At 40.8% G+C, this 12,658-nt stretch overlaps 1 protein-coding gene across 2 annotated transcripts in view; it reads left to right on the top strand.

Moving 5' to 3' along the window:
• Positions 1–12,658, top strand: part of LOC113532799 (raftlin) — an 84,800-nt gene that overhangs the window by 32,674 nt on the left and 39,468 nt on the right. For both annotated transcript variants that reach the window (XM_026924438.3, XM_026924437.3), the window contains exon 3: positions 3,945–4,122. In XM_026924438.3, coding sequence (XP_026780239.2) covers positions 3,945–4,122 — 178 coding nt within the window. The remainder of the gene's footprint in view (positions 1–3,944; positions 4,123–12,658) is intronic.

Here is a 12,658-nt window from a genome sequence, read left to right as displayed (position 1 = left end):
GAATGATGCTTAGTTGTTAAAGTAAACTATAAGTAAAATCCTGTTAAACCCCAATGAGGCTATGGGACTTGCAGAACGAGGAAAACCAATATTATGAAAATTAAGACTGAGGAAAAAAAAAACCCAAACTAGTTTTGTCCGTTTTGCTTCAAGCGATTTCCTGCTCCACTTCAATGCGTAGCATGTAAAAGTAAATGAAGAAATAATTACATTTCTTATTAATAGTCTTCGGGGTATGGCTAGAAACTGCCGCCGTAATTGACTTTTTTCAGTGTTGTGTCTCTGGGCAAAGGTTATGCCGGTCAGCATTATTATTCTGTGGCAGGCAATTTGTAAGGTAATAAAATTTACTAAGACGCAGCCTTAATTATGAAATCCAAACCAAATGGTTTTTTCCCTAAACAAAGTATTACGACAGGCCTGACCTTATTGGCATTTATTGACTCATCTGAAATGTCACGGACGAGTGTGTAGACTTGCAAAACTGTCTTTATCCTGTTTGCTAATAGCCCAATTTACCCTTCCCAGTGGTGATTAGCATTATACATTTAGTAAAAAGCCAGACTAGCTGTTCTCACATCAAAACAAAACATGAATCATGAGAATGGGCCGTAGTGTTTCGGTGGGAGTTCTCACTGCGATTAAGGCCAACTAAAGCGAGTGCCCCATGGCTGTTTTCCCAGCGGCATGTAATGAAAACCATTCCTTATTTATTCCTCCCAATGTGGGGGGTGCACGAGGTGCTAGAGCAGTGACTGTGAGCGAGTTAATATCCTCAGACTCTGGGAAGGGCAAACACAGCACGCAGCCTCTGGGGACTCTCAGTGTTTGCAAACCAAAAAGTCAAATCAAATCAAACAGAGTGGAATTAATTATACTAAAGTGAGAAAGATTTTTCAGTGCATTTGTGAATGTGTCCCATTCCCTCCTTTTTATCTCTATCTGGTGGACATCATATTTTTTCATAGAGAGCAGAGAGTTGATTGAGAAATCCAGTGTTATTTTGAGATGGCCAGCAATTTGCCTGAAGGGAACTCTTTCACTTCCAATTCGCTTTCACAATGGAGCCTGAAAATGGAGACTGAGGGCTGAGATCCTGCTGGAATCAGCTCTTTTTTTTTTCTTCCTCTTCCACTCTTTCCACCATTGCACTCTTTTATACGCCTCACTTCATCTTATATTGCATAGAAGATCGTTGGAAGAGAGAATGGATTTGAAATTGATGTTCCAAGCAAAGAGGACACTTCTGTGATATGATTACCTGCCGACTTGGTCTCATCACATAAAGCGTATTTAGACAAACACAATATGGGAAGGCTGGAGAAAGGGTGGAAGGTTTACCCTTGACCTTATGGCCTCCATTTGGAAACAGATGACCAGAGAACTTTTGACCTCCTATTTTTGTTGACTAGCTGGTTTGGAGTTAATGGTTCTTAACCATGAAGTCTCACAGTAGCACTCAAAACAATTAACAGTAATCAGCCTTTATAAAAAGGTTAAGCCCTCTGTGAGGGGCTAGACTAACAAGATTTAAAGGCTAACATGGTTAAAGCCTTTCTCATAACAGATACTTTAACTTGAATGGAGTGATAGTACAGGTATAACGGGCCAACGGGTATAAATGGGCTAGCAGGGCTAAGCCCATCTTTTCTTTCAATGATAATAAGATAATCGTTCTTTTTTGGCATCTACATCGCATTATTTGCTGTTAACAAATGTCTTAAAACAGATTATTTTGGACTTTTGTGGAACCAACAGCAGCAGCACCACTAACAGTCATAAGATAAAGCAAGAAGCAAGGCTGGGCCTGATTTCTTTCTAGCCCAGACTGTATATTCATACAGTGACAGTCAGATGATTACACAGAGTGACACGCCCCCTAGATTTGACTATTTGGGCTGATATTTCCAGCCTGCTTCACAGACACATCCATAACATGTCATCACCTGTGATTGAGAAGGCACATCTGAAATACAGTCAGAGGAAGCACGGCATGAACACAGTAGAGCACTACAGATTTGAAACACCTAAAAAAGATTAGAAACCATGGATGCATCTGCCTTTATATGTGTGTGTGTTGATGAGACCTAATGATATAATGCATTGCTCAACCGTTATAGTTGACTCATTGTCATGCTATTGATATTATGACACTATATGGCCAAAAGTTTGTGGACACCACACCATGACACCCATGTGTGCTTTTTGAACATCCCATTCCGGATTTAGCCTCCCTTTACTGTTATAATAAACTCTTCTGGGAAGGCTTTCCACTAGATTTTGGAGCGTGGCTGTGGGGATTTGTGCTCATTCAGTCACAAGAGCATTAGAGAGATCAGACACTGATGTTGGATGAGGAGGCCTGGGAGGCAGTCGGTGTTAGAGTTCATCCTAAATGTGTTCAGTGGGGTTCAGGTCACAGCTCTGTGCAGGAGTTCTTCCACTCCAACCTTGACAAACCATGTCTTCATGGACCGTGCATTGTCATACTGGAACAATTTGGGCTTCTTGGTTCCAGTGAAGGGAAATTGTAATGCTACAGCATACAAAGACACGCTATACAATTGTGTGCATGCCTTTTGGGGAAGAAGCACATATGGCTGTGATGGTCAGGTATCCACAAACATTTGGTCATGTAGTGTATTAGATTTTAGCTCTCTATCTAGTATCAGCTAACTCATCTCTTCATGTATTGCTCTTGGAAAAACCTCACCTCAGCCAGCTAGTTGGACTTTAAAATGCCACCATTTTTGGAACGGCGCCCTGAAAGCAGCCGGCTTGCCAAAATCTTGGCCCACTGCATATTTCATTCTTGTCTCCATCTCTCTCTATGTTTGTCTTTCGCATTAGCATATGCCTATCTTTGATTATGCTCTTTGACGGGATTCATGTACATGTTGTTGCACAGCTGGGTGGCTCTGACACTTTCTGTCTGCTGTTTTCTCATGCCTTGTCTCTTTCGCTTTAGATTGAGATGAGGCTTTGCTAAAAAAAAAAAAAAAAACACACACACAGGAGAGCGAGCAAGTCTCTCGCCTCCCCACCATCCCTTTCACAATATCAGGTCAGTCTATCAAACATACCTCATTAATGCCAGAAGAGGGTGCGTGATTGGCCTCGTCTGCCCTGCCGAGAAGCTTTCAGTGCCCTAGTTTAAAAGGCTCCCACCTCATGTCGAGCTAAACAATCATGTTTAATTGGATTTTCATCCAGGCCCATTAAATCATAGGAATGGTTAGAAAGCCACCAGCCTGCCTCTAATAGCTAAAACAATTTCTATTTTTTCCTGTTGCATAGTGCATGAACAATGCAGTGCAGGCTTCGCAGTAAGAATAAAAATAGCTGGGTTAGACTCTCCTGAGTTTCCTGATTACAATTTTGAAAAAAAAAATAAGCAGTGTTTTACTTCTCGCTATTGAAGGTGCATCAATAATTCATAAATAATTCAACAGCTACACTTCAAAGTATGAAGAATGCATATATTTATACACAATCCTTAATTACTCAAGTGTAATTCACTAAAATGAATTGGTTCTACTTAAATGACTAGGTGGAGTCATTCTGTATAAATCACAGGTTTTATTTTTATTGTTTTTAATATGTTGTTGAATGATGTTTGGGGGAAAAGGTAATACACAAAACCGATTACCACAAAACGAAATACACGAAACCGTGTAAATTTACATATAAGAGACTCATTAATGTGAATCTTAAATGGAAACATTGACTTTTGAACATTGAACCTCGCTGCAGTTTATTTATCCAAGCATCAGTGATTTTCTGACTTTAAAGAGACTAAGGAAAGTAAGTAATCTCTGAACTGGAAAGCAGCCAATTAGCCTTCAGTGTTCATCCCTGTGTGGGTTACAGCAGCAATTCTAGCAGTCTGACCACTCAGAGTAAAGTTGTCTCACCTCTGTCTTGCTCTCTGTGTCCTCTGGCAGATGTGACGTCGACCCTGTGCCTGTCCTCGGTACGGGAGCTGCCATCCCAGCTACAGGATCTATACCAGCAGGGCTTTGTCCTCATAGCTGTCCATCCCTTCGTCCACCCCTGTGGCCCGGAGCTTGCCAGCGTCCAGCGACAGCTTTATCGAGCGGTGCTCAGCAAAGTGCCCGAAAGGTAGGCAAAATGAAAGCTAGGACTCCCCAAAAGCTAGAAAACATCTGTCCACCAAACTTTCCAAAAGATATCCAGCACTCACTTAGCTTTCAAAAGGAGAACACTTCTAACCAAACTGCTGAAAAGGTAGGCGTTTCTCACAAAATTGCATGGCTGTTCATAGAGAATATGTGGGGGGGTGTAAAAGGGTGAAATAAGCATATTTATAATTCTGATTCATACATGGAGAAAATGGTGGGAAAGCCATGAAAAAAATACCCGAAAGTTAGCCAAACCTCACTGCTAACCAAATTACTGAATATTTATCCAGACCTCAGTGTTGGAAAGGGATTAAAAAGCTAAACTGTTCTCCTAACAGTGTCATCATAATTCTGCAACAAACCAGAAGAAAAATATTTTAAATTATAACACTTTCTATTAGAACTAGTGCCTCCAGTTCATTGTACATGGCAGCATCAGTGATGAGTCGTGAGAAAGAGTGAGAGCGAGTGTGTGAACGCTGAAGAGTAGGTCTCTAATCCTCTGGCAAGCAGCAGTCACCACTCAAAGTCACATCCACCCCCTGCTCTCGGCCCTGCTGGCTGCAGCTTGGAGTCCCGTGTGTGTGTGTATGTGTGTGGTGTGTGTCCAGAAGCGGAGTGTAACCAGCGAGACAGGCACAGTGAAAGTCAAGCCACTGGCCTGAACTCCCACACAGCTGTCAGTAACTAAGCAAAGCCAGCATTTTCACTGTGTGAGTGTGTAAGTTTGTGTGTGTTTGTATGCAAGGGTATTATTATGTTTCTATTTGCGTCAGGGTTTTTGCTTCAGTAGTGGAGCATTAGTGGCTGTCGTCAGTGTTACACATCCATGACCAGCTACAGGATCAAGGTACAACATCAGCTAATGGTTCCTGTTCCTCTTCCTGCTGCTTGCTGTAGCTATACCATCCATTTACATGGAATCATGCAGCATGATCATTTTTAGTGCCCAGAAGTTAGGCCAGCTTCATAGAGATGTCTAGAAGGCAAGAAGTTCCACAGACATTCCTAAAAGTCAAGCAGTACTCACAGAAGTGCCCAAAAGTCAAGCAGTCCTCACAGAAGATTCCAAAAGTCAAAAGTGCCTAACTGACAACCAACAGACACCCAGTCCTCACCAAACTACCAGAAAGGTAGACCGACCTCACAGAACTACGGAAAAGGCAGTAGACAAAATGTCTGATGGTACTGCACAAATGACAGAAGCCCTAACCTGTAGGCGGTGCAACCAAACCACCAGAAAAAAGTCTTCACTGAACTGCCCAAAGGGGAGACAGTTAATGTTCCTACATTGTTCCTATCAATCTCAGGTCCATTTGTGTTTGTGTGTGTGCGTGTGTGAGAGAGAGAGAGGGAGGGAGAGAGAGAGAGACAGCAACACATCAGACTTCAGGAGCTCAGGATCTTGTCTTGATCTCTGAGAATAGACAGCGATTCCCCTGAGGAGAGGTGGAGAGGCGGCCTATGCCTAAGCTTCAGTCTATGTTTTACAGCCTCCTGTTTCTCTCTCTCTCTCTCTCTCTCTCTCTCCCATTAAAGTCTGCTTTATTGCTTTCATTGTTTTTATTTACAGTACTGCTGAAGCAATTCTAAGGCAGTAACAACTATAAAACACGTAAACCAAAGAATGCCAATAACGCTAGTATTAATAGCAAAACCATTAGATATACAATGTCACTTAAACTTGTTCGCTATTATATCAATATTGGTGGCCTCTGTGCCTGTCAGTCCCAGCAAAGGAGGAGTGGCCTTTGTGCCTGCCAGTTACACTTAAGAAAGTGTGGCCTCATGCCACATTCATATCATGTAGAATGATTCAGAAGGACAAGAAAACTTACCATTATTCCAACATGAAAATGTGGCTTCTGTGCCTGGCAGTCCCAGTGAAGGAGGTGTGGCTTCTGTGCCTGGCAGTCCCAGTGAAGGAGGTGTGGCTTCTGTGCCTGGCAGTCCCAGTGAAGGAGGTGTGGCCTTCATGTCTGTTAGTCCTAGTGAAGGAGGTATAGCCTATGTACATATTAGTCACACTGAAGGAGTAATTGCCTCTGTACCTGTCAGATTCAGTCCCAGTGAAGGAGGTGTGGCCTTTATGGCTGCCAGTCACACAAGGAGGTGTGGCCTTTATGGCTGTCAGTCACAATGGAGGAAGTGTGGCCTTTATGCCTATCAGTCCCAGTGAAGGAGGTGTGCCCTTTATGGCTGTCAGTCACACTGAGGAAGGTGTGGCTTTTATGGCTATCATTCCCAGTGAAGGAGGTGTGGCCTTTATGTCTATTTGTCCTAGTAAAAGAGGTATAGCCTATGAACTTAGTCACACTGAAGGAGTAATGGCCTCTGTACATGTCAGATTCGGTAAATACAGTGTGGCCTGTATGCCTATCAGTCACACTGAAGGAGGTGTGGCCTTTGTGGCTGTCAGTCACACTGGAGAAAGTGTGCTGTAGTACTATTTGCTGTAGTATAGTTTGTCATGGTTACAGATGTAATTCAGCTCTATCTTGCAACGCTGCTTTACAGTTATCACATTGTCCTTTCCCTTTGGGCAGCCTGGATTTTTTTTTTTTAACGTCCACCCTTTCTCGTGCTTAAAGTGCTGAAAAATTTCTTGTTCTCTCTGCTGGAACTGGGGGGAGTTAAACTCACTAAATCCCAGGAATCTCTCTGACTTTATGGGCACAGCAGGAGGTCCGAGCTGCACATTCCTCACACACGAGCATCTGACACACAGTCCTGAGACGACTGGGATGAATCAGACGCGTGTACATGAAAGAATCCGTCTGATACTTTAATATATGTGATGATACTCTTCATGCTCCTATTTTCCCTGAGGGTGTATTTTTCCCTTCAGGAAGAGCAGTGTATATACTTTATGGATTGCACTTGTCCATTGGTATTCTGGTGACCATCACACTCATTTAACTCCCATGCAGAAGTGCACACATGTTCACTCCTCTCAGGCCTTGACACCTGAAACACATGTGCTCCTTCATGCATGAAAAATGTGCAGTAGACGGGTGACAGGAGAGATTCAGAGCATTCAGAGAAAGTGGGAGGGAGAGAGAGAGAGAGGGAGAGGGAGAGAAAGAGAGAGGGTTTGGAGATGTTGGAGTTTAAATGTGCATGCCTGAGTGAGAGAGAGGGGAGGGGAAAATGGAGAACGGCGAGGGTGAAGGTTTGTCATCCTTTGATTGTTTGTGGCCAAGCTGTCCTGTTTATCGCCAGCATCCGTCACCGTGGAGACAGTCACTCGCATCAGCAGCAGCCGTAGGGGAAAAATCTGAAAGAAAAAAAAAAAGGAGAGGAGACGTGAAACGCAGCACGGCATTGCTCATGTTCTCTAAACGACACTGAGAGAGGAAGGAACAGAAAAGATAGGGTAGAAAAAACCTCTATTTATACCACTGATGAAGAGAAGAGAAGAGAAGAGAAAAGTAAGTCCAAAGAGAGAACAGGGACAAAGAAAAGAAGTAGAAAAGTGTAAGATAAGAGGAAAAGAGTATGAAAATTCTTATGTGAATGGTTCTCATCAATTATTAGTAAGAAAATAAAAAAAAAAAACTAAGGAAATGAAAAGGAAAGGAGAGAGAGATAAGCAAATAGAAAGAGAGGGAAAAAAGTGAAAGCAAAATGAAGTGTAGGAGATGAGAAGAAGAAAGAAAAAAGAAAGAAAAAACAAATAAAAAGAGAAGAGAATAAAGAACAGAAAAGTAATGAAAACAGAAGTAAAAAAAAAAAAAGAAAATAAAAAGCATGAAACAGTAAGAAGAAGGGAGAAAGATTGTTAAACAAAATAACACCAGTTCAAGAGAAAAAAAATAAGATTCAAATTTAAAAGAAAATTTTAAAATATGAGATAAGAGAAGAGAAAGAAAAGATAAGAAAAGTAAACAAAAAAGAAGAGAAGAAAGTGTAAGAGGGAAAAAAGGGGAGAAAAGAAAGTTTAAACAAGATGTGATGAAAATAAAAAAAAAAGAAATTAAGACAGAAACAAGAAATAAACATGACAACCTCTTAGCGTGTTAGCGCTGCTAGCTGCATGTGAGGCATTTAGCATTCAGAACGTGTGTGGCTCCAGTCCAGTTCTCCCTGTGTGTATTAGCTTCACCGCTAAACCACCGTGCGGTACAGTTCACTCCTGCTGCCTACACACCACAGCACTAATCCATCAGCCCACCTGTCTCACAACCTACGGGCAGGTAAACAACATGGCTGCCTTGACAGGAACATTAACGTTTCAAATATCATAGGCTGGACATTAGTCAGGACATAATGGATAACTGCGAGAGAGAGAGAGAGAGAGAGCGAGAGAGTGGCTGGTGCCTTTTCTAATTTCAAATGTCAACTCTCTGAGGTCTCAGGGTTCCTTTTTTTTATACACTGTTCCACTTCAGTGGGGAATGCTGGGTAATTTATTCAAGATCATTGGGAAATTGTAGTGCGCTGCGCTCTGGGAGAGGTGCGACGGGGGATCCCATTAAGGGCGATCTGCTCACAGAATATTATTCATGGTTGGGCAAATAGGCAGTGCTACATAATTAATGCACTGATGAAAGATTGTGAAACACACATTCAGTGGATTCAAAGTGACAGTGTTGTCATGGCAATGCGGTCATAGACACACACACACACAGGGACACGCACACGCACGCACGTACAACAGGATGTTGCCGCAAGACCCGGAAACATCACCTCTGGTGTCTAGCTGATATTATCACTAAGAGTCCTATAGGCAAAAACACACACAAACAAACCAGAACACACACTCGAATCCTCCACAGGCTGAGTTTTGCCAACGGTGCAACCCAGCTGCGATTATCAGTGAAAACAGAATCAAAAACAAGTCAACATCTGTGCTGCCTACCAACTAGCTCCCTTAAAGGCGATGATGTCCTCTAGCTGGAACAAATCATGCTTTGTAAAATTCTTAGCCTACTTCTGCATGCAATTTGGATTAAAGGTGTCAGCAATTTTAAAAGGTCAGCAATTTTCTAGGAATACTCAAATTCCAAACAAATAAACCCCGCCCCTATACCAAAGCCACAACTCCAATCATGCACACAATACACACAACACCTGGGCTGGAGGCACATCTTTCTGGATTACTAGCCTAGATAATTGACATGCTTATCCTGATTTAATGGATGCTGAGGATAGAGATTAATCCCATTCCTGCCCACTCCTGAAGGAATTCTGACTAATCCCGCCCACTCCACAGAAAGTTTGACCAACTGCTTATCATTGTTTACAAAGGCCCGTGATTTTTATATGACAAACTTAATTGGTTATGCCTGTCAAAATACAGACAAATTAATAATTTAAACCATCAAGACCCTAACCAGGATAAAGCATTTACTGAAGAAATGAAATGAAATGAAAGCAGTACGCACAGCACCCATCATTCCGCATATACACTCATGAATATGGCCTTACTTTGTCCAGCAAGCTTATCTGACCAGCCACAAGAAAGTAAAAAATGCCCACTCACATGACTTTTTTGTTGTGTCCCACGGGTCCCACACGATCCCAGTCCTGATGTGGTGGTCCACAGCATTGCGAAATCTGGGGTTTTACCGAGACCCATCTCCCCTTTGAGCATATATTGTTTGAAGCTGCCAGAATGTCATGAGAAAAATCACTGACTGCACCTTTAATGTTATGTTCACTTTACATGCAGTATAATTTATTATTTACTTTATCCTGTCAGGCTGATGCATATTACACGTTCAAAAGGGATCCATTTTAATCACACATTTGTTTTCCATAGTCTAGTGACATCATGCTGCCACACTACTGCTTTTGCTGAAATGATTAAATATTGATTTTATCTTGTTTTTAAATATTATTTAATTCATAGTTCCACTTAAGTTAACCAGTAAATGTTTGGCGTTAATAAAACATTACATTTATCATGTATAAGTTTATAAACTTGGTAGATTGTCTTAATATTTGATGACACTATGTTGCATTATTTCACCTAATAAGCTAACTAGCTAGCAAGATAGGTGAAGTTAGAGGGTAAAGTTAGTGTTCTTCTCAGTGGGTGTTTCGGGCATCTTCAGAGAAATTAAAAAAAAAAAAAAAACTACATTTTGTGAAATCCAATAGTAGCTGTAGTTTGTGCTCTAGCTAGATAGCTTTAGCTATACTAATTGCTATGCTACAAGCTACATGACAAAAGTAGCAAAATATACTGAAGCTACATCCATGATTAATATAATCTTTTTGCTAATAAATTAGCTTGATATATTGTTCTTGTGAAATAATATCCTTTAGTCACCTGTCGTCATTTCAACCCACAGACAAGACAACTTAAAACTAAACTTAGAAATATTAGTGTACATTAAGTATGAAAGGTAGCATTTATCTGCTCCATCCTGTTACTCAGGCAATAAAACAGTCGCTAATGACAAGCTAGTTAAGCTACTTACCTTACTACTGGACAATAATAGTTATGTACTAGCTAGCAAATTATGTCTATAGCAATGTTGCAAAGTCGCTAGAAATAAACCATAAGTTGTGTGGTGTCACCATTCAACACTAACAGCTTAAAATATGAAAAGTTGATTCTGGGTGAATTGTACACCAACTTTTGACTACTTTTTTACACCTACCATCCGTGTACCATCCCTTAGTGCAGCACTTAGCATTTACCTCATCTTAATTAGCTAAATAAGGCAAAGTCATAAAGTCCATAATTGAAGAACTGCTTTGAAGTATTTATAACAAATGAGGTTTTTGATACCACATCACAAGACGTAAATATTAGATACCTAACAAGCTGATATTAGATACCTAACAGCTTAAAGAAGATGGTGAAATGCTTATACGGATAAAAGCTAGTAGGTGCTGGTTAGCGTTGCGCAAATAAGATCATCCATCAGATTTCATTGTTAGCCATGTTATTAGAGGAGATGTGGTTTTGAGACATGATTTCTCTGAGACAAGATATTCAAGTTTGAAAGAGTGTGTGTCTGTGTGTGTGTGTGTCTGTGTGTGGAGGCAGGAGCAGGTTTGAGCGTGTGTCAAGGGACTCGCATGGCGACATGAGGGAAGCTGTATGTAGGCAGCAGATGGCTGTGTGTCGTCAGGAGGCGCAAATGTGTGTGTGTGTGTGTGTGTGTGTGTGTGTGTGTGTGTGTGTGTGCGTGTGTGTATCAAGCCGAGCGCTGTGCCCGAGGTGAGTCTGGTTCTTGCTGGGCTGTGTAGCAGGAATAGCCATGCTGGTGGGTTGAATTCTCTGTGGTGTCTATCTCTCCCTCACACATACACACACACAAACACATACATAGGAAAAGAAAGAAGTGAGGAGCACAGAGTGTGTCTTGCGTGTCAACAGGATGGAGGGTGGGTGTAAACTCTATATGGGGTAAATGTACATTTCAAACAGAGGAAAGAAATAAAGAACACATAAATTAAAAGTCGCTGTAGTTTTATACAAGTTATCAAATTACACACATCTCTGTTTGTGTGTGTTTGTGTGCGTGTATGTGTGTGTTAATGCATGCCATGAATTATGCGCGACTCATGTCGATTCGTCATTTCCAGATGTCATGAGGTCTGAAAATAAGCCTGCATGCATTACAGTTTCACCGTGAACTACATGGAATGAAGAAATAAATGCACAAGTGTTGCAATATGTTTATTTTGGACCAGCAAAGCTTCGTTGAGGCGAGACTGTCTCGGTTTTATTTCCAGTAACAGATCTAATGAATACACAAACTGAGATTTTGCAGTGAGAACATGAATGCAAATGGATTTTTGCATAATATTACCTTTAAATCAATGCTAAACAATTTAATCAAACTTAAAGCAACAAAAAGGGAAAAAAAATGTTTAAAATTTATACAATTTTCCACAAGCAATCAAACAATATATGTTTGTTGACTAACATTTACCCTGTTTGTCTTGCGCTAGAGCTACGACTCAATTTAGCTAGCAAGCAATTTCACACAAGATGTTTTTTTACTCAGCTTCCAAAGCAAGTATAACATGTCACTAAAAAAAGCAGAAGAGTGTTTCTGGGTTTTTTTTTTCATCACAACTGACTGCTTACAAAAGTTCAAAACCAAAGAGTGACTTCAGGCACTTTTTTCCTCCATACCAATCAGGTCACAACTGGGGCAAGTTAGAAAAACCAACATGGAGGACAAAGTGCAATCTACGACAAATATATCACACACAAAGCAACCTGCAATGGCGAGATCAGGCCTAAAGTTTTTTTTACACATTTTACACCTGGTTTAAATAGATTTCAAGAAGGCCTTAATGACAATTTTGATTTTTGGAGTTTTTGTGATGTTTTATAATTTTTGTAATTTTTTTTTGTTGTTGTTGTTGTTGTTCTAAATGTAGCTAATCTGTTCCTCCAGTGCAAAACCGAAGAAACAAATTTCAAACAGAAAACAAGTCAAGGATGATCAACTACATTTGAACACAAGAGTAAAAAGTGGTGTAAATTTCCTCTAAGCTGTGAAGCAGAATCCAAATGTGCAATATGATAATAATTAAAATTATAT

The sequence above is a fragment of the Pangasianodon hypophthalmus genome, chromosome 22 (genome assembly GCF_027358585.1).
Source record: "Pangasianodon hypophthalmus isolate fPanHyp1 chromosome 22, fPanHyp1.pri, whole genome shotgun sequence".
NCBI lineage: Eukaryota > Metazoa > Chordata > Actinopteri > Siluriformes > Pangasiidae > Pangasianodon > Pangasianodon hypophthalmus.
This window is presented reverse-complemented; position numbering and strand designations above follow the sequence as displayed.